This window comes from Pleurodeles waltl, chromosome 7 (genome assembly GCF_031143425.1).
Source record: "Pleurodeles waltl isolate 20211129_DDA chromosome 7, aPleWal1.hap1.20221129, whole genome shotgun sequence".
In the NCBI taxonomy this organism is placed as follows: Eukaryota; Metazoa; Chordata; class Amphibia; order Caudata; family Salamandridae; genus Pleurodeles; species Pleurodeles waltl.
This window is the reverse complement of record NC_090446.1, coordinates 461,326,279-461,348,453: the sequence shown is the minus strand read 5'-3', so window position 1 is coordinate 461,348,453 and position 22,175 is coordinate 461,326,279. Positions and strand designations below refer to the sequence as shown.

Sequence of the window (22,175 nt, the reverse complement as noted above, 5' to 3'; positions counted from 1 at the left end):
AGGGCCCATCACTTACATACGCCCACATGCCTGATACAACAATCACACCAGCTGATGGGAGTGTGTGGACTGGTGTTTGGCCGGCAGTGTGTTGCAGTAGCCAACAGCAAGTCAATATGTACACTATGTACACCCTCAGCCAAGACCAACTCCACACACAATGGCATCATTTTTTTTTTTTTTTCAAACAGAGGAACCCCTAACTAAGTAGAAATAATTACAAAACTACAAACACAAAAGCTCTAACTAAGTACATGACAGAAATGCTAACCATGAAACTGAACACATGAAAATACAAAACAGACATGAGTTTACACTCATGGGTGTGGTAATTCTTAAAACAGCCACCCACACACAGCCCAGGCTTTGAAGGACAATCTGGGCAGTACATTTGAGTCTCCCTCCGGATACCTCTTCGAAAACACACTCTACATTTCTTAGCTGGAAAGTCTTTTTTGGGTGTGGGAGGAATGTGCTCAGCAAAGTGGCGATCTTTCAATCTAGCCACATCCTCCACCACTGCTTCTCTAGGAACTCTGGCCTGTTCTACCACAATAAGGCTCTCTATCACTGACTCCTGAAATTTCACAAATGTGATCTTTGACTCTGGAGACCTATCCCTAAACACAATAAAGCATTAAAGGTTGCTAAGTGGAAGAGGTGAATTGCTAACTTCTTATACCAAACGTAAGACTTACGAATAGCAGTATAAGGTTCCAACCTCTGATCAACTCTATCTACACCTCCCATGTGCTTATAATCTAAAATGCACACAGGTTTGCGCACTTCAGCAACCTGGCCCCAAACAGTCACGGGGGAAGTACTCTCATCATGGATGGTACTTAGCATGTAGACATCCCTCTTGTCTGAAAATTTCAAAGCTAGCAGCTCATCATTCCGCAAGGCACAGCACTGTCCCCTCTCAAGTTTATTTTCAAACAAGCTCCCTTGGATAGCCTTTCCGGTTACAACGAATTGTGCCACAAGCAACAGTGTCCACTTTAAACAATTCCTTGAACAACTTCACTCCAGTGTAGAAGTTATCTACATACAAATGGTGACCTTTGTTGAACAGTCGTCTATCAAGATCCCACACAGTTTTCTCAGTGGCTCCAAAAGTGGGAGGACAACCAGGGGGGTCAATATTGGAATCCCTACCAGTGTAGACACGGAAACTATACACATATCCTGTACTACTTTCAGACAAAATATACAATTTAATTCCATATTGTGCCCTTTTGCTAGGAATGTACTGCCTAAAAACCAAACGACCTTGAAGAGGACCAAAGACTCGTCCACACTTATCTCTTTGCCTGGAACATAGACCTCCGAAAACCGATCTACAAAATGATCAAGGACAGGCCTAATCTTAAAAAGATGGTCAGAATCTGGGTGATCTCGTGGCAAGGCTAATGCATTGTCAACAAAATGCAGCATCCTAAGAAGAAGCAAATACTGATTACGACTCATGGTCGCAGGAAATATAGCTGTTGCCATCAAGGGACTAGTAGACCAATAAGAAGCCAGTGACGGCTTCCTTATCAACCCCATCAAAAAAGTCAAACCCAAAAACTTTTTTATCTCCTCCAAATTTGTGGGAATCTACTGGGCAGCTCTAGAGTGTGGCCTAAGTCTAGCAGGGTTGTCCCTCAAATGCTGCTCCGCATACAAATTAGTCTGCTCAACAATCTCTTCCAAAAACACATCATCCATGAATAACTCAAAGAAATTGACAGGCAAAAAGTTCTCTGTATTGGCGCTACACTCCGGGAGACCAGTAAAGGCAGACAACTCTGGCTGCTCCATGTTTGGGGCAACCCAGAGATCAGGTCTTATAACGTGAATCCTTTCAGCCACAGGTTGCTGCACTAATGGCACATCAGTGTCCTCCTCTAAAACAGGCTCTTCATCTGCACTGAGTGTGGCTTCCTCATCAGAAGATTCCTCTCCAACAGAAACATCACTGCCAGAATCTCTCACTTCCTCCTCTGCCTCAGATGCAGAGTCCGTCTCATAATCATGATCAGACAATGACTCAAAAAGCATAGCAACCACCTGCTGAGCGGTCATCCTGCGGCTAGCCATGATCTTTCCTACTAAAATTAACTGGACAAATTCACCACCAACAACCAGCACTGTGTAAGATAAGTAACAAAGTGTAGCTTTATTAGTAAGAGTTATAAACTCAAAAACTATACCGCTCACTTGCCTGAAAAAGCTTGAATCACCAGCAACTACTCTGCACAGACACAGCAATCACCAATGATATCCCACTAAAAAGAAAGAAAGAAAAGCAAATTAGAAATAAGACAAAACAAATATCATTGTGCACAAATCTAAGGACAATTTAACACACAATCCTGCATTTAGTACACCCCCTACAAACATGTCATTCATGCATGGCAACAATACTCCTTTGGAGTAAATTGTTTTTACTTACCTAAAACATGCAACTATGCAAACCGCAGGTCAACCACTGCCAAAACCGCAAGGAGCCACAGCAAATAAAGCAAAAGCTTTGAACTAGAACAAAAAGGAGGGAAGCATTTTTTATCACAAATGCAAATACTTCATCAGTTGACAAACACCACACCATCAAACATTTAGAAATTGGTGCCTAAGTGGATTCTGCCATAGGGGCAGATGGACCTACTAAAAAAATAGGCCTATCTGCCCCAAGGGGGGCAGAAAATACCTTTAGTAGTGTGTCCCCATGGGGAGCGACCCTTGCCCAAGGGGACAGCCCCCAAACAAAAAAAACAAAAAAACACACACACACTATCCCTGGTGCCTAAGTGGCTTCTGCCCCCCTTGGGGGCTGATGGGCCTAAAAATAATAGGCCGATCTGTCCCCAAGGGGTGCAGAAATGGCCTTGGTACATGTGCCCCCAAAGGGGGGGGGGCGACCCTTGCCCAAGGGCCCCCCCACCCACTAACACACACTATCCCTGGTGTCTAAGTGGCTTCTGCCCCCCTTGGGGGCAGATGGGCCTAACAAAATAGGCCCATCTGCCCCCAAGGGGGACAGAAATGGCCAACAGGTCAATGCCCCTCTTGGGGGGGGCGCCCCTTGCCCAAGGGGATGCCCCCCCACAAAAATAAACATATAAAAAAAAATCCCTGGTGTTCTAGTGGTTTCTGTCCCCCCTTGGGGGCAGATCAGCCTAAAAATAATAGGCCGATCTGTCTCCAAGGGGTGCAGAAATGACCTTGGTACATGTGCCCCCAAAGGGGGGGGGCGACCCTTGCCCAATGGCCCCCCCATCCACTAACACACACACACACTATCCCTGGTGTCTAAGTGGCTTCTGCCCCCCTTGGGGGCAGATGGGCCTAAAAAAAATAGGCCCACCTGCCCCCAAGGGGGGCATAAATGGCCAACAGGTCAATGCCCCCCTTGGGGGGGCGCTCATTGCCCAAGGGGACGCCCCCCACAAAAATACACATATACAAAATTATCCCTGGCCTTCTAGTGGTTTCTGCCCCCCTTGGGGGCAGATCAGCCTAAAAATAATAGGCTGAAATGGTCCTAAAAGACATGCCCCCCAAAGGGGACCCTTGCCCAAGGGGCCGCCCCCCCATCCACTAAACACACAATCCCTGGTGCCTAAGTGGCTTCTGCCCCCCTTGGGGGCAGATGGACCTAAAAAAAATAGGCTGATCTGCCACCAAGGGGGGCAGAAAAGGCCAACAGTTCTATGCCCCCTTGGGGGGGCGCCCCTTGCCCAAGGGGGCACCCCCCCCACATAAATAAACAAAAAAAAAGACATCCCTGGCATTCCAGTAGTTTCTGCCCCCCTTGGGGACAGATCAGCCTAAAATAGTAGGCCAATATGCCCCCAAGGGGGGTAGAAATGGCCGTTAATAATTTGCCCCCGAAAGGGGAGCGACCCTTGCCCAAGGGGCCGCTCCCCGACACTCAAAACACACATCAGAACAAAAACAAAAAATCACTGGCGTCTAGTGGGCATTCCTGCTGCCCGATCGAAATGCGATCGTGCAGCAGGAATGCTCAAAGAGACACCGGGGGAAAGGAAAACCCTTTCCTTTCCCTCGGTGCCTCTTTTTGCAAACCCCCCACCCACCGGGAAGAGAAACTCACCTCTTCGTCTGTCGCCGCACAGGAAGCAAATGGCTTCCTGTGCGACCGGCACCCTGTAATGAAGTCAGCGCGAGATCGCGCGCTGACATCATTATGGGGGGGTGAGGGGGTGGGGGTGGAAGGGGAAGGGCTTCCCCTTCCATCCCTGCCTTTGGGGGGGTGGGGGAAGCACACAGAGGGAGCAAGAGCGCTCCCTCTGGGCTGTGTGCCGAGGACGTAATGGTTACTTCCTCAGCAGAGCAGCACTGTGCCGCAGGACGTAAACCATTACGTCCGCGGCACAGAACCGGTTAATAAAGAAGCCTACTTTAAAGGGCCCTGGTGGCTGGCGTCTGGCTCCTTTAGGGCATGGCCAGATCCTTGGGGGCTTATTTACAAGCCCCTTCCGCCACCATAGCATAATTTTGTTTAACGCTGCGGTGGTGCTAAGCAGTCCCCCTACAGTTCACCACATTTACATACTGGTGCAATGGGAACATTGCGCCAGTTTGTATCGCCTTGCACCACATTATACCTGTGCACCTGTGGCAGGTATGATGTCAGCATATAAAAAATAAAGGGTGTTCTCAAGGACACAACCCGGCGGAATTCCCCTTCTTGATAGTGATTTTCTCAGTCAATTCACAATTCTAGCCCCAACGAATGTGTGCATAGTTACTTCCGTGGAGCCACGTTATTAGATTAACAGTCGCAATTGCAGCCTCAGCTCTGCAAGGACTTGCCACAATCTCTCCTGAGGGACTGTATCAACTGCTGCCTGAAGGTCGACAAATGCCACATAAAGATTGCCCCCACTGATATTGATCATCTTACGATTAATAAGAAGAAAGTGGGAAACCTGGTTGACTGTAATAATGCTCTAAACCTGGCCTGGAAGGGACTTAAGATGTTTTTTTCAAGTATCCAAAGTATTCGCCTGTCAAGAAACTGTCTTCAAACAAATTTCTGTTGGTTGTCGATCAGGCTGATAGTTGCATGGCACAGTTTGAAATCCCTTCTTGTGAATGGGGATTATCTCTTTTCCTAGCCTTGTATCAGGCATGAGTGCCCCTGCAGCCATTGCATTCGACACAGTATAAATATGTGGGGACCATATGGTGGGTTTGTTAACAAAGACGTAAGCAAAGATTTTGTACTACCCAGGTGCTCTTGCTTTTTTCTAAACAATTAAATCATTAGGTGTTTCTTCCAGAAAGAAAGATTTAATGGGAACTTTTTTACTTATATACTGAGCGGAAGGGACTGAAAACCGGTTATCATCTTCCCAATGGGCAGTATAAAGGGTCTCAAAATATCTAAACCATTCATCTGCCTAGATATGAAGTTCTGGGCTTGCAAACTTGTTGTATCTACCTTGAGATATAATTTGCCAAGAAGATCTTTAGTCATTATTTTTGACTGGCCATAGGAGATTTACACATTTCTCTGTGTTCCGTTTGGTTTTAGCATTTTATATACTTTTTCTATACAGTATTCTCAACTAGGCAATTCTATTCCTACTGCTTAATTTGATTACATCAACTAGTTCTAACTTCCTGGCTCTGCAATCAGAATTGAGCCACTCACTACCACATGGACAGTTCAGGCCTTCCTTAAAGTTCTTTATAAAAAAAGGTTTACAATTTCTAAATAGAATTTATGTTTATCTAGTAACATAGTAGGAGAGTCCAGGTTGTGAGCAAAAAATTCTAATGTAGGTATAACAGTGTCATAAATATGGTGCATAGTCGTGGGATCACTGATGACATTTGCCCCATATACACTTCTCTTCTTGTTAGTAACCACTATATCATTAACAGTTGAACTAAGAGTCCTTGAGCAATCTGTGATATACTGGTCTGTTAAATGCCAACACAGAGCATCCTGGTCATTCTCATGTCTCCAGATCACCTGTATGTCAAACATTTTCCCCCATGTTCAGTGTCTAGCAGTATGTAATCGATATTGCTCCTATAGGAGCCTCTTTTTAAAGTTGGAAGTGAATCCATTGTTTCTTGATTGTCAGAGCTATTGCCCTTTTTGTAAAACTGTTGTGACATGTTGAAACTTTAGACAATATACCAGTCAGATGTGTTTCAATCAGGCACCCTTCCTCTGAGAGTCAACAGGATGAAGTAAGTGCCTGAGGTACATTATTTCTATGAGTAGAATCTTAAACTACAATTGGTTTGCCAAACAGAATTCAGTTGTGCATGAGGGCATATGCTGGTCGGGGGAGAGATTTTAAATTGAATCTTCGATCTTCTAGGGGGTTTATATCTATGACCAAGCAGAATAAGACCCTCGGCCAGTCTATCCTAGCAAAACGTAGTGTCATTCTTTACTTTGATCTGGACAATGATTAACATTAATCACATTTGATTGAATACAAATGATGCACTTTCCTAAACCAGTGTTCTACTTTGGGCCTGATTACGAGTTTGGCAGTCTTTGCCCCGCCATGGTGGCAGTCCGACCACTATCGGCTTGGCGGTCAGACCACTGTATTACAATCTTGGCAGGCATATGGAGCAAAGACTGTTGCAGTTCTGCCACCACTGCCATGCAGCGCAGACTGCCGTGGTGACGAGGCAGGATAAACAGGCCGACGGAGACAGTGTTTCCTCCAGACTCATTATAATGTTGCACACTGCCAATATGACAGTGGAGGTCCAAACACCACCTCCTAGCTGGTGTAAACGAAGATTATAAAGGAAGCAAATCATCTGCAGGCAGGGTTACACGTCCTGCTGCTGCTGCTCATCAAAGGTGCCCAAAATACATGCCGTGTGGACACAACCGACAGTAAGTACACACACCTACCTGTGTCATTAACCTTAACAGTTTGTCGCACCATCATCCAGATGATATGGGGCCCACGCTACGGTCACCAAGTCAATGTGTCATTGTGTCCATAGTTCGAGTCAGTAACAAAGAATGACACATTCACAGACATTAAACACCCCCTTTAGGCAGTTCACTGTGCCGCCACACTACACAAAAGCACACATCTGCTCGTCTTAGACACAGAGACAGTGAAGTGTACAGAACATTGTGTCACACAACAGCAACACCACAGCAACATCACATCCACCTATACAACTGACACCTCCCATTGCACACATGCCAAGGACTGTCGTCATGTTGAACACACATATGTATGGGTGTGTCATGGAACAGAAACACCCCTCCCATGAAACAGCCCTGCAATGGACCCACACATCACCCAAATTGCAACACAATGGAAGGACAGTGGGATGCCCAATAGTCAGAGAGATAACTATCCAAAGCTCACAATGCAAACAATACCTGCACAATAGGGATGGGGGTATCCAGAGCACTCATGGGAGGATGCTGCCCTTACATTGTGTAAATGCCCCTAAAACAACTTTTGCATAGGAACTCGGCCTTCACATATATCAGGTACAAACAATAATAGAGCCACATGGCATGCGCATCTGCATAATGTGGAATTGCAAGTCAAGAAAGCACATACAACTGCAGCAGCATGGGCCATGCATCTAAATGAAGTAGCTGCAAGGTACACATAGCAAAATGTACACTTGAGCAGTCAAATGCAAAGGAAGCTAGCACAAATGAACACCCATCATGAATGCACAAAGAAAACTCAAGCTGCTACACATGAAACAAAATCAGTCCATATCAGGGGGGCAAATCTAGCACCATACATGCTGACATTGGACCACATAAGATGAAATACGTACCATACCAAACATAACACAATGACACCCCATTTGGATTAACTCCCATATATCCATACATTCAACACCTACTTTTGTCTTGGATGACACCAGCACTGCCCACACAGTCAGGTATTGCAAATAAACGCAATCAGGCTGAAACACACACAGCTATAGGCATACAACACAAGTTACTCAGGAACGACATGAAGGTAGAAAAGGAATTGCAGGACAAATGTGTACTCAGCAAAACAACAACTTGGGTTTATTCAATCCAGAATAATGAGAATCAAAGGCCATTGGCCAGTCCATTTGAATGTCTCTGCATAGTACAGTGCCCACACTTGACTCCAGTCACTGCCAGGGAACCTCCACAGGAAAAGTCATTAAGTGGGCAGGCAGGCATCTCAGGGATCATCCTTGGGTGGGGTGAGGTAGGATTTGGGATGGGTGGGTTTGGGAGGGGTGGACTGTTTCTTTGGAGGGGTGTGCTTCTTCTTGGGGGGAGGGGTATGGGTGCTTGCAGGGGGGGGCATTTGCGACAGGGGAGGACTTGGATGTGGAAGGGTTGGGCTGGGATGTTGGTGGGTGCCTCTTGGGTTTGGGAAGGAGTTTGGAGGAAACAATGGAAAGGGCAAGGTCGAAAAGTAAACTCTCCTTGAGAACACAGGATTTTCTGCAGAAGGGGTTGGTGGTTTGGAGGTTGAGGGAGTGATTCTCTGGTGTGTGGTTGTAGATGTCTTGGGTGTGTGTGTCTAAGGTATGCTTCTGTTTGCATGGTGTTTTGCGTGTGTGAGCATGGGCGTTTGAGTGTCTTGGAGGGGCTGGGAGGTGAAGGTGAAGGTGCTGGGTGATGTGGAGTGGTGGATGTGTGTGTGTCTGTTGGGGTGGTGTTTGTGGGTGTGCTGGATGTTATGGAAGTTTGTGTGTCTGTTGGAGTGGTGTCTGTGGGTATGCTGGTTTTGGTGGATGTTAGTGTGCATGTTGGGGTCGTGTCTGAGGGTATGCTGGATGTGTCTGTGTGTGTTGTGCTGGATTTTGCGAGTATGGTGTATGTGTGTGTGATTGTTGTGCTGATATCTGCGAGTATGGTGGGTGTGGTGGATTTGTCACTGGCTGGGGTGGTGGTGACAATGATTATGCTGGGTGTGGTGTGTGGGTCTGTGGTGGTGGTACAGGTGTCTGGTGAAGTGGTAGCTGATGTTGTGTTTGTGGTTGTATGTCAAGTGCCTGCGTGTCGGTGTGTCTTTTGGTGTTTGTGTCAATGTGTGCTGCTTGTCTGTGTTGAGGTGGGTGCATGCGTTGTGCATGCAGTTGTGACAGTGTGCTTGGGATAAGTAGGGAAATGGGGAATTTGGATTGCGAGGAATGTTGGAGAGGTGACTGGCTGCCATCAAGGGAGGAGGCCAGAACCTGAAAAGATCTCTGTAGGCCAGACATGGCACTATGAATGTCTTCCAGGAAAGCATTGTTCGGCGGAGGTTGGCTGGCCAACCTCTGGATGGCATTCACAATGGCAGTCTGCCCCACAGAGATGCTCCTCAGGAGGTCAATAGCCGCTTCACGCAGGGCAGCAGGGGTAACGGACTAGGTGCTGAGATGCCTGCGGTAAAGGAGACACCCACCCTCTTGTGTGAGTGGGCCCACCAACTGGGGGAGAGCAACTGGGAGGGTAGCGATATAACTTGGCATGGCGAACAAAGATGGTACAGGAGTAGGTCCCAATTGGTCCGCCTCTACCAAGGAGTGGCCGCTGGAGGTTGAATCTTATGATGAAGACGTTGATCCTGTCTCCTCCATAGCACTCCTTTCGTCCTCTGGGCCACTGGGTCCCTCTGTGTCGGTGGTGTCATGACCGGAGGTACCTTGGCCAGATGCTTCCCCACTTGGTTGTGCCCTGTCTCCTTCACTTGCCTGGGCTGATGCTGCAAATACAAAGAGGAAGAGTGTCACCACATCTTTCTGAACACACTTGAACAACAGCTGTGATTAGCAAACATTACCATGACGTCAAGTAGACCCCAGCAACAAACTACATCTACGTGGCTCCTACATGTACAATATCATATGCATACATGCCATCTGAATTGTCAACAGTTGCCCACAGCAAAATCCGGATCTCAGACAACTAAAATTGCTTGTCTGAAGTTGTGCAATCACAGTAACCTTTGAACAAGTACAAGACCACATCGCCGCCTTCAATGCTTTGACTTATGTAGCATACCTAATTTTCCTGTTGTAATACAGTAGTAGCCCAATGCCATCTTCATTCCCACAGATCCCACACAAGGTCATGCAGACATCTACTTGTCACATACACAATACCACAACAGTAAGAAATGATGCTCCTAATATCTGCCATGCTGCTGACAACAGTACAGTACCATGGAGAAGGTGAGATGTAAATACTCATGTCACACTGGAAACATATCAACAATACACACTTCACCATGTGACATTGGTCCTAATGGAGTTATGGGTTAGTACTAATATTTCTCATATATGCTACACCTTTGGCATGGAAATGTACACTGTAGACAAAATGTGCTAAATGTCAGGGAGATGTGTCCCTAAACTCCACAACACAATGAATCAGCAAGCCATAGGGAAATCACCACTAATGTCTTCCACCCGGTACAATGGCATACTTTGATTGCATCAGTAAACACCATAAATCCTTTGTATGCTGGAAAGGCACTGAGATTTTCAAGAACTGGTAGAATGCCCTCAACATGTTGCCAAGTGGGAATCTACATCACTGTCTCCATTTTGGTCCTTCAAACCCAGATGTCTGTGGATGAATTGTTGTACCCAAAAACATATGATACCAACGTAATTGCAAGTCACTCCATGATGCATGCCAACAGTCAGGTTACAAACCTTCCCCGTTACACATGTGCAGTGCACTTTTCCACATGATGTCATATCAATGGCTTCACAATGTACATTGTGGCTAGAAAATCTAGTCATGCACGTCATGTCCCTCATGGCTACTGCAGTTGTACATACCAAATGATGGGGGAGGCTATGTGCCAGCCAACAATCACTCCTGTCTGTGACAACAAATGAAATGTATACGATTGCAAATGTCATATTCCAAACAAAAGTTGGCATGCACATATATGTAATGGAATACAGAAATCATCCATTAAACACAAGTAGACCATACATGAAATAGCAGTGTACACATTTTGTCAATAGAGAAAGGGACACATGCTAACATGTAGGCACAAGGAATGATGACAACAGTCATGACACACAACTCATGTCAATGGACATTCCCTGCTTACCAATGGAAAGTATTGATCTTTAGCTGACCCTAATAACAATGTATGCTCTGTCACATGTATGATGGCCATCTTCACACTACAGACAGTAGTGAGGCACCAGCACTTGTGACACACTGAAGACGAGTAGCCTCTTGGATGCAGATGCTAGTATACTCATTGGACCAGACACATGGCTGAGGACAGTGATCCATCACTTCCTTTTCTTTGGCCTGTAACACTGAGGAGTAGTGGTCTGTAGCACAGAAGTTACAGCCACTAATACAACAAACATTGCTTGATTGATCAATTCACACAGCCATATGTTGTCCCTGGAGAGCAAATTGTTTGTGGATTGTTCCCAGTTGAGTCCTAGGTCCCTGGACCAACAGGCAGGGCACATAAGTATGCACACATGACATATCTACACAAACAGTTACTCATCTACTGTGTCACACATGCCTCATCGATAATCTTCAGGGGGAGATGTCAGAATCTAATACATTAATTTAGCAATGAGACAGGCAGGAATATGCCCTGCACTCACCCCCTTGTGGTTGCTGTGCTCCCCTCAAACACCCATCACGATCTGCGTACACCACTGCCAGAATGTGGGCCAATAGGGTGGGGTCATAGTCTAACATGCGCCCAGCCCCAGCTGGACCTCCATGATCTTCCAGGCCCAGAGTCACAGGTCCTCCCACCTCTTGCGATAGTGGACACTCCACCAGCTGTGGACCCCCAGGATCTGCACCTTCCGGGCAATGGCTCTTCACATCTCCTTTTTCTGATGGGAATTTACCTGAATGGATGCAAGAGACAAATCAAGCGATTACAATCACAGGTTTTTCCACAAATGTGTCACACACATTTCAGAAAGACCAAGCAAAAAATGTTCAATTTGTCAAAACACCCCAAGTGTAAAGCACACAAGTCAATAAGTACAGGGATATGGCTACAGACCTTTGTATCCATCTGCAGACTGACCCACTACCCTGCACATGGTCTACAATGACTAAGCAAGCTTACTCACAACATGAAGCCCATGCTCCAGCAACATGTACTTTGATGTGACCACAATGAAACACTACACACATATGTGGCTTCTGAAGGATAAACTCCTTAGGCCTGAATGGATCCTACACATTCACACTCTCAAGATTGAATCACTGCATAGAGTCCCAACAGGCAACTTCCACAGACAAGGCTTCACGCTTACACTTGAGTGACAATGAAGGGGCTGGCATGGTGGGTACAGAAAGTGTCTTGCTTGTGCATGTGTGGACATGTGGCCTGCTGTTATATTCTATGAAATATGGTAACTGTGGAATGTAGAGTTAGCGATCGTTCCGAGCAAGGCAGTTGGTTTCAGCTGGCTTGGGAGGAGCATCACGTTTATTCCCTATGAATAAACGTAGTGTGTTTCTAATTATAAATGGACTTTGTGTGCAGCCCATTATTTCATTTTGGCAACGAGTGACAGCCATTTCTTTACATGGTAAATTGATTATTTAGTAATATGAGCTTACCGTTTGACTGCCTCGATTTGTTCCCTGTGTTGTGGTGACGACCAGTCTCAAATCGCAGTGTGACGCTGAGGAAGCTAAAAGCCCCTCCCTATTTTCATGTTAGAGGAAAGTACACTATTTGCTCTTTAGCTAAAGGAAAGAAAACAACCTTAGCAACCAAAAAGTGTAAAAGAGATACTTAATTCAACGTTGTCATGGCTTCTGATATAAATATACCTGCACCATTTATGGATAATAGAGGTCAACTCTCTATACAAAGGGAAGAATAGATAGATCTATTTGAAAAATATGTGGTGGCTTTGGATGGGCAAAATTTCTGGTGGTGCGGGTAAATGTTCTGCTAGACTAGCGAGATTAGCTGCCAGACTCCTAGCGTATCGCTTCAGTATGAGTTATATTCCTGGTTGGGACAATGCCCGAGCAGATTGCCTCTCTAGATTCCCTTTAGACTTGCGGGGTGTGTGCAAGGCAGGGGATTTACTGAAAGAACAAGAAGGAGCAGTAGCTTGGTTGAGTGATATTGAGGAGTGGGGCAAAGGCACTTTTTTGGCGGAGGAATGGAGGATTTGTATGGAGAAAGATTCAGTACTTAAAGGTGTCGTACGTATGATTGTGGAAGGTAAAAGGAGGGACAGCACTGTGGTTCCTTCCTTGAGACTGTATTTAAAATTGGTGGATGAATTATCTGTCTTAGATCCGCACTTACTTATGAGAAATGACAAATTTATTCCACCGGAAGGTCTAAGGAAGAGGATTTTTGGGTTGGCACGTGAAGGTCATTTGGGTCAAACCATGACTAAGAAGAGAGTCAGGGAATACTTTTGGGGCCAGATGTAGGAACCAAAAAATTAGCAAGTCGGAAATAGCGACTCTTTGCGAATCGCTATTTCCGACTCGCAAAACGAGATGCAAGGAAAAATCGCTATACCAAATAGAGATTCGGTGCGGAGTCGCACCGCAATTTGTGACCTCACAATTTGCAAAGTCGTTATTTGCGACCTCTCAGTTTGCGAGGTCGCAAATTGCACACGGGTGTGGTCCGGAGTCACAAATTGCAACTGACTCGCAAATTGCACGCAGGTGCAAATAAACCTTTGAAAAACCCACTTCCTGGTTCTGAGTGATGACATCAGAACCAGGAAGTAACCCCCATGGAACAGGGAGGAGCCTACCCAGCCCAAACTGCAGAGTCACACCAAGGTGAGAGGAGCTCCAGCAACAATGGCATCTCAGGACAAGGAGACACCCAGTGCCTGCAGGAAAAGAAAACTAAAGTTTTCAGAGAAGGAGTTTGAGGTGCTAACTGAGGAGTGCTGCCTGCACCATGATGTGTTGTTTGGAAAGGCAGCAATGAGTGCCCCTTACCGCCAAATGAAAAAAATCTGGCAGGACATCCTCACCAAAATCAATGCAATCGGAGTCGGCCACCGCACACTAGATGAGGTCCGCACAAGGTGGTACGACCTTTGCTCCAGGACCAAGGAGAGGGTGGCTGAGCGTATAAGGGAGATGCATGGCAATGGAGAAGGCCCATCTACAGTACCACCCCCTACAGCCATCAAAACCATGGTGGAGACCACTCTGGAGCCGGAGGCAGTACTTGGCAATGGAGACCTTGACAGTTCAGCACCAGGAACATCCAAAAGTAAGTACCAAAATTGACGTATTTACACCACTCTATGCACCATGCCGCCACCGCAGTACACATAAGCATGCACCTCCAAATTAGCTCCAGTCCTAGTTTTGCAACCTATAGAACAGTGCATTATGGGCAATGTAGTACAGTAGTCCAAATATAGAGAAATCTTTATTCTGAGGCATCAAACATATGTGAGGTACTGACAGTGTTTCCCCTGTGTCCCATAGGTCTCCCACAAGGACCCACCAACAGCGCCACTGTGCAGGGAGAGGAACAAGCCATACACACACAAGAGGAGGCTACCACAGAAACCGCAGGGGAGTGCATGACAACACCACCCGTCCAACATGCACCAGCGGACATGGATTTTCCTGATCTGGGTTTAGAGGCAGCCAAAGTGACACCGAAACCAATGATGAGGGAGAGTCAACCACATAGGTCAGCTAGCTCTGTGCGTAGACGGCAACACCCAATGCAGTCAGCGCTTGGGGAGGATGTCACTGACGAACAATTGTTGGGACTGGAGGCATCCTTACTGCAAAGTCACTGACTGCAAAACAGACACAACTGGGCTATGTGTGTCTTACATTAGTGAGTGTTGTCACGGTTGCCACGTATCTGCCAAAGTAGTGGGTTGCAATGTGGTTCCGTCTCTGTCTGCCCTCCATTGCGATGCTTCCATCCCAAGGCTGTCGATGTGGTAGCTCTTGCTCCTCATCCTCCGAATCTGTGTCGTCAGGGGTGAGATATAGTCCCACGTCTGGTGGCAATGTTGTGTAGGATGGCACAAGTAGCAACAATCTTGCATGCTGTTTCAGGGGCATACTAGAGTGCTCCTCCACTTTTGTGCAGGCATCAGAATCGTGACTTCAACAAGCCGAACGTCCTCTCTATGACAGCTCTGGTCCGCCGATATCCAATGTTGTATCGCCTCTCATTCTGATTGCCAGGTGTTAGGTATGGGGTGAGTATCCATGGTCTTAGGGCATTTGCACTGTCACCTGTTTGACAATAGAGGCAAAATTAGCAGGGCATCACAGGGTTACGCTGTAACATGTATTTAAGGCAACAGAGTGTACTCGCCAGTACCTAATAAATATCCATCGCCAAACTCTCCACGTTCTAGGCGTTGGTGTATCCCACTGTGCCTGAATATGTATGCATCATGTGTACTCCCTGGATATTTGCCCACAATGTCAGTAATGACATTATGGGCGTCACATACCACCTGGATGTTTAGTGAGTGGGTACATTTCCTATTGCGGAACACATATTCCAGATTTGCAGGTGGGCAAATTGGTATATGTGTACCGTCCACACACCCTATTACATGGGGGAAGTTGGCAGTTCTGTAGAAGTCCAACTTGGTGCTGTTAATTTCTGCCTCATTCCTGGGAAAGTATATATATCTGGACAAGATTGCGAGTATGGCATCTAGGAAACGCCTGAAGAATCTTGAGAGGGCACTTTGGGATACCCCACCTGCCACTGTAATCACCCCCTGATAGCTACCCGAGGCCAAGAGGTGCAGTGAGCAGAGCACTTGCACATGTGTGGGAATGGCGCAGCCGCGCATTGTCTGGCGTTCTAGCTGAGGTATCAGCAGTTAAATGATCTCTAGGATAACTGCACTGCTCAGTCTGTATTTGTCATAAATCTCATCCTCAGTTTGTTGAAATAGTGTCTGCCTGGTGTAATATATCTTCTCCTGTCTCTGCCTCCTCCTCCTCTGCTGGGCAGCCTGGACTCTCCTCCTCCATGCAATCATGTATAGTGCAGCCATTTTGAGTAACCCAGATGCCTTCTGGGTCTCCTTTTATACTTTGGTTCTGGTTACCACCTGTTCGGAATCAGTGGTAATCTGGGGGTTTCAAAACGGGCTTTTTGCGACTAGTTGCAATTTGCTACTGGCTTGTGCATTCGGTTTGCGACTTGCAATTTGCGACTTCTTAATGTCGAGTCACAAAATCAGGTCCTAATTTTTGTGAGTCGGTAATGGGTCGCATCACTATTTGGTACTCCGAAATGGGATTTGTACATACCATTTCGCTTTTTGCGAGGTCGCAAATAGCGCTGCGACCCATTTGCGACTCACAAAAGTTTCCTACATCTGGCCCTTTGTGGCCAAGCATGGATGATGTGATCTCAAGGTGGGTTGTAGATTGTACAACATGTAAAGAGAACGAAAAAAGGTTTCAAACTGGTGCGCATGGAAGTCAGGGCCATATAGAAGATTCTGGGTTACCCTGGTGGAATGTGTTTGGATTTTATTGGTCCTATGCAAGGTGTAGAGAATGCATGTAAAAATGCTGTTGTCATGGTTGATATGTACTCTAGATGGGTGGTCGTGAAATTTGTATGGGAAATTACAACGAAGGGCACTATTGAAGTGTTGAGGGAAATTCTTTTGGAAGAAGGTTTTCCAAGAGTCTTGATAACAGATAATGGCACTCAACTTACATCTCATGAAATGAAGAAGTTTTTAGAAAGGGGTACTGCTCTATACAATCCTCAAGCCAATGGAATGGTAGAGAGAATAAACCGATTGGTGAAAGGCACAATTTTAATGGGTGTGCAGAGTTTAAAAGATGTAAAGGAAACTGTAAATGAGATGGTTTGGGCCCAACGTACTACATTAAATAGATTTACGAATGCAACTCCATTTGAAAGAATGAGGGGAAGAAAGCCAGATTTGAAATTACTGTCAGCGTGGTTGTCGGATGGTACTGTGTGTGATAGAGGGTGCAAAAGTTTTTAAAAGGAAATGATGTAGAGGAAGGTGATTGGGTAAAGATCAGACATCGAAGAGTCATTGGTGGTCTGTTTAAGTTCTGGGGTCCTTTCAAAGTCAAGAAGGTGGGTGTAAATCATGTGGAGTTGGAGAATGGGGACAAATGGAATAAAAGAAAGGTTGCGGTCTACCAAAGGAGGATAGAAGGTGACATGGTAGTTAAGGACACCCCTCCCTTTAGTAGGGGCTACTACAGTTTTATGTTCATGAGTGATGAAGAGTTCAATGCCAAGTCGGATGGGAATGCTTCTGGGGGAGTAGAACAATGGATGCATAGTCCGGTTATGAGCGGTATTGAGCGTGTTCAATTGGGAGCAGATTCTGGTTTAGCAGAATCTGTTTCAAATGATGGCACTAGAGATGATGGTCGCAACCCAAGGACTCGCAGACCACCTTGTTATTTACAGGATTATGTACAATTTGTTTGAATTGTATCTTGGAATGCTTTTGCTTTCTAGTTTTTAACATTTCTTCATTCTCCTTTGTTTTAGGATATAGTACTACTGTATTATGTTGTTATATCAGCATGTTTTTCTTTTTGTGTGTGTGGTGGTTTCTTGGGGAAAATTGGAAGGGAGGGGGATGTGTAATATTCTATGAAATGTGGTAACTGTGGAATGTAGGGTTAGTGATTGTTCTGAGTGATGCAGTTGGTTTCAGCTGGCTTGGGAGGAGGATCACATTTATTCCCTACAAATAAACTTTGTGTGTTTCTAATTATAAATGGACTTAGTGTGAAGCCCATTACTTTACCTACCAAATGCAGACTCATGCCACTTCAGGGGGGTGGCTCTGTGGTATGTACCTGTACCACAGAACACTCCTTTTGACATACATGTCTAACCTGCAGAGATGGTATCAAACATACAAAGGTATGCATTGTACAATTTCTGCTATGTGGCCAAGCTACTGACTCACGTAGTATGGCCTCCTAGGAATCAACACACTGTCTGCACTGTGGGACTGTCATTCGTGCAGTAAGTCTGTACTGGAGAATTATGACTTATGTGAAGGTGACAACAGAGTTGTGGGAGTAAGGGACCTGTTATGAGTCAGACGCACATTGACAATGATGCAAAATGCTCATATGGACTACTTCTGGGATGTACCTCTGTACCCATTCCTAATCTAGTCAATGGACTGAGGCATTCATCGTAAGTTTTGCCAATAGAGCATCATAATGTCCGCATGACAGGATCTGCTGATGTACAGTTAGTGGGCACAGTGCCACAGTTGCATAGCCACAGTGACTCTCCCACAGCCTGGACTAGGTCCCATACTGGGAGATACATGTGACAGGCCCTGCCTTCTGCAGGCTGAGCATACAGAACCTACATGACAATCACATTTCCATCACTTCCATGCATCACAATACATCATGTGGCCTTAAGCAATGTGGTTTCTGTGGCAACCTGAAGGGCAATGTGAGCCATTATATGCCTTCCAGACAACAGTTTGGCAAGGCCATATGTGGGTTGAAATATCTCTGGCACTATACACATTGCTTACGTTCCATTCCATCAACGTGCAAGTTGTCTGTTTGGCAGATCTCTACATCTCAAATGTGTAGGCCTGTTATCCTGGATCTATTTAAAGAAAACAAGTCACACCCCGTAACCCTATAAGCAAAATAAACAATGGCCCTATAGGGGGAAGGAAGACCCTTGTCTTCCTGGGAAACAACTTTTAAACAATCTTCCACCATATGCACATTTTATCAACAGTTCATATTCTATTATATAATAGATGCATATTTCTTTAGTAAAAAAACAGTCATTGATATACTTTGAATTAAATCATTATGGTGCTCCTATAGTGACGGTGCAGAGAAAGTGAATGAAGTGAAAATTGTTTGTGCAAATGTGCTCTACACAATCTATACAAAATGTGGTTAAAACATACGTTTTCTGCGATCTTCCATAAGCGGACTCATATTACTCCAGAAGTCACTTTTTAGTCTCGCACAAAAAATCCACAATATCAAAATGTCGAAGAAGGAGAGGAAGGAGCTGACTTGCAAGAAGATCTCATCCACAGCTACTTCTCATGAGTGTAAGTATGTCTTGTGATGCCATGATTGTTATTGTACAATGAACTGTAGTTGTGAGAATGTTTTGAGTTGAGTGTTTTGGTTACAGCTAAGGAGTTAAGACTCTGCAATAATCAGCCAAAAGGCTGCTTGTTGTGACAGATTTTGAAAGATCTCCACCTCGACGATGCTGCTTAGTTTGTGTCAGTTTCCTTGGAATGTACTTTGATTTCTAGATGCTTTCTATTTGACTTGTGTCATATGTATGGGTTAAAGCCTATATTCCTTGTTTCATTTGTTGTACAGGTACCTTCATCATGACCTCTTCATGTGGGCATTTCAGAGTTGTGACATTGGCAGGTATGTCATTTTGTTTGGACATATGAAGTGAACATGGATTATTCCAGGTAATGTAGGTCACAGAGTGTGGGTGTATGAGACTTGTACCAAGACAGCTTGCACAGTGTTTGAGTGGAAGGTCAGGAGTGCCCATTGGACTTGTTTTGTGTGCTGGGGTGAGCCTCCATGCATCATGTGTGTCATCATGTGGGCATGCAACCAAGTCATTTGTCCTTCACATAGGTTAAACACTCTCTTTGTATGACCTGTATGTAGCTGTAGAAGTGTTTCATCATTGTAGGCCCCAGTTCCTGCGCCACAACACTGACATATGTTTATGTCATACCACCAGATGCATGGGCATTGGATTATGATGGCCCTGTAATCAGGGACTGTTGTAATTCCATCTGTCTGTATCTTGTATTATGTGATGTTGAATTCATTTGGTGTGGTATGTGATAAGTCTTAAGCTGCTGACATCAACCACATCAATATTTGCCTATTCTATAGGGCAATGTCTGACAAATCCCTTCCTTCCATGGTCTGGAGGTCTGTACCTGTCAACATGCTCATTTACCCAGTATGAGTAAATAATTTTTGATTTCCAGTAGTCCTGACAGATTGACAGCCTATGTGCTGAACACTGTAATATAATGTTTAGTTTGAGTTGACACTTGAATGTATGTGTTTGTGTGGGAGGGCTGTAATCCTGAGCTGGATTCAGTGTGTATGCAATATATCCCATCTTGAAAAAGTAGGTTGGGGCATCATTGTTTGGTTCATATGATCTTACATACCTACATGACTAAATATGAAATCAAAATCAGCAGACAAAGAGTCAGCAAAGGGTGATTTTATGGCGCAGCTATGACTAACAGAAAATATATGTGACATGACAACAAAAAATCAAATGTGAAGGTGTCAGTAATGGTCAATTAAATCATTGGGGTATATGCTCACCATTGGGAGTCCAAAGTCCAGAGTACTCCTCCCATTGGAAATGGTAGGTGGATAAGGATCAGACCAGAACGAATGTGTGACACACAAAGGAGGTCCTTAAGGAAGAGGGTAATACTAGCAGTGGTGAGTGTCTTAGGAGCACCTCCTAGATTCCTTGCTGGATGTCGCCGCTAGCGTGGGGGATGGATCTGCTGCTACAGAGGCAGGGATGTCTGAGCCTGGTTGTTCCTCTAGCAGGGCCTCCCTTCCAGTGGCTGGCATTGATGTAACTGGGCCTGCAGTTGATTGGCCAAAGGAAGGGGTAGACTGGTGTTGAAAAGCCCTGCTCAGGGCGTCATGTATGTCCCTAAACACCCCTGTTAGGGAGGCAGTGTTGGTATTGTGGGCCTCCATCCGTCCCCGCATGTCCCTATGCATGTCCCTCTGTAGCTGCTTGATTTTCTGGAGTTCAGTCAACGCCTGGCCCATCACGCCTTGGGAATCCAGATAGACCCTCAAGATGTGGCTGATGGTGTCCTGGCCAAGAGCAGCCCCAGTGGCCTCACCCCGCCAACCCACAGCATCCCTCCTATGCACCCTACCCCAACGGGCCTGTGTCCTTGCCACAGGGTGCCCCCTCCAACTGGGTCCTGGACACTCATTGTCCTAAGTGTTGAGCTTCACTGCAGGATCCAGGACTGTGGGGGGTAGAGTTTGTAGACACTGTGCTCGGGACACAGATTGGGGAGCAAATGATTTCCTGTGATGTTGAAGCAACAGAGTTGGGAGGTGACATTGTGGGCACAGTGAAACTCACTATTGCCGTCTGACCAGGTTGCCTAGATGAGACAGAAAATTCCACGTCCAGACATCCAGGAGTGTCGTGATCACAGAGGGCTTCATCCAGGGGGGTAGCGGCAGTCTGTTCCGGGGCCTCTGTGTGCTCAGCGGCAGATCCACCTGTTGATGTAAAACGTACATTGTTACTGGTTGTATTGCAACATCTACCTCCAGTGGTTTAGAGTTACAGTAAGCAGAGACCTTTTACAAATTTAAGCTGTAGTTAATCCATTTGTGGCAAGTAACCATGGTATTGGGTGCATTGACATTACGTGTGAAGCATGCCAACTCATTTAGACTCAAGCAGCTGCTGAGATGTGTATATCAGTTGCACTTGGGAGGAAGGCCTGAAAATGAAATCTTGCCACCAGTGCCGACAACACAGTGGATGGGCAAGATATGGCTTTGACCATATGAAGGCCTAGTTGAGTGGGATGCAGGCAGACCCAGGACTTTGTTGCATACGTGACTGGAGTCATCATGTGCATAGTGCTTTGTCAATATGTCTACCTCTGCTGCCAATCTGCTGATACATCTTGAGACCTTAGGAATACTTGTTGCACAAACTGGGTAAGCTGCCCTTCCTATCCTCAATAGTTTCACATTGGGTTAGCAAGTCAAGATTTAGCTAGGTAGACAGACACGTCTCTGATTAGAGCATGATCTGTGCTTGATCACTCCCATGTAAGTACACTTCATGTGTGAGTTGTCAAACAGGGGTCTTTGGACTAGAGAACACTGGGCTGGTGGTTGGAGTTGATGAAACAATGTCTCCTGGGAGTTGCAGTCAGGTCACTCCCTGTTCTGCACACACTAGACCAATGTTACCCCCCAGGTAAGTGAACATAATTTGAAAGTTGACAAACAGATGTATTGGGGCATGTGACCATGGTGCTGGTGAGTGGAGTTACTAGAACAGGGCCCATTGTGCTTTGCAGTCAGTTCACTCTCTCTGCTACACATACCTTACCAATGTTATCCCCCCAGGAAAGTGAACTTCATTTGTGAGTTAACCAACAGG

General features: G+C 45.7%; 1 protein-coding gene across 2 annotated transcripts in view; it reads left to right on the top strand.

Moving 5' to 3' along the window:
* LOC138304192 (sulfotransferase 1 family member D1-like) overlaps positions 1–22,175 on the top strand; it is a 203,212-nt gene that overhangs the window by 125,795 nt on the left and 55,242 nt on the right. Inside the window, exon 6 of one of the 2 annotated variants that reach the window (XM_069244043.1) lies at positions 19,343–19,396. The exons of the other annotated variant lie outside the window; for it this stretch is intronic. Within the exon in view, the coding sequence (XP_069100144.1) occupies positions 19,343–19,396 (54 nt within the window). The remainder of the gene's footprint in view (positions 1–19,342; positions 19,397–22,175) is intronic. 2 annotated transcript variants of the gene reach the window in all.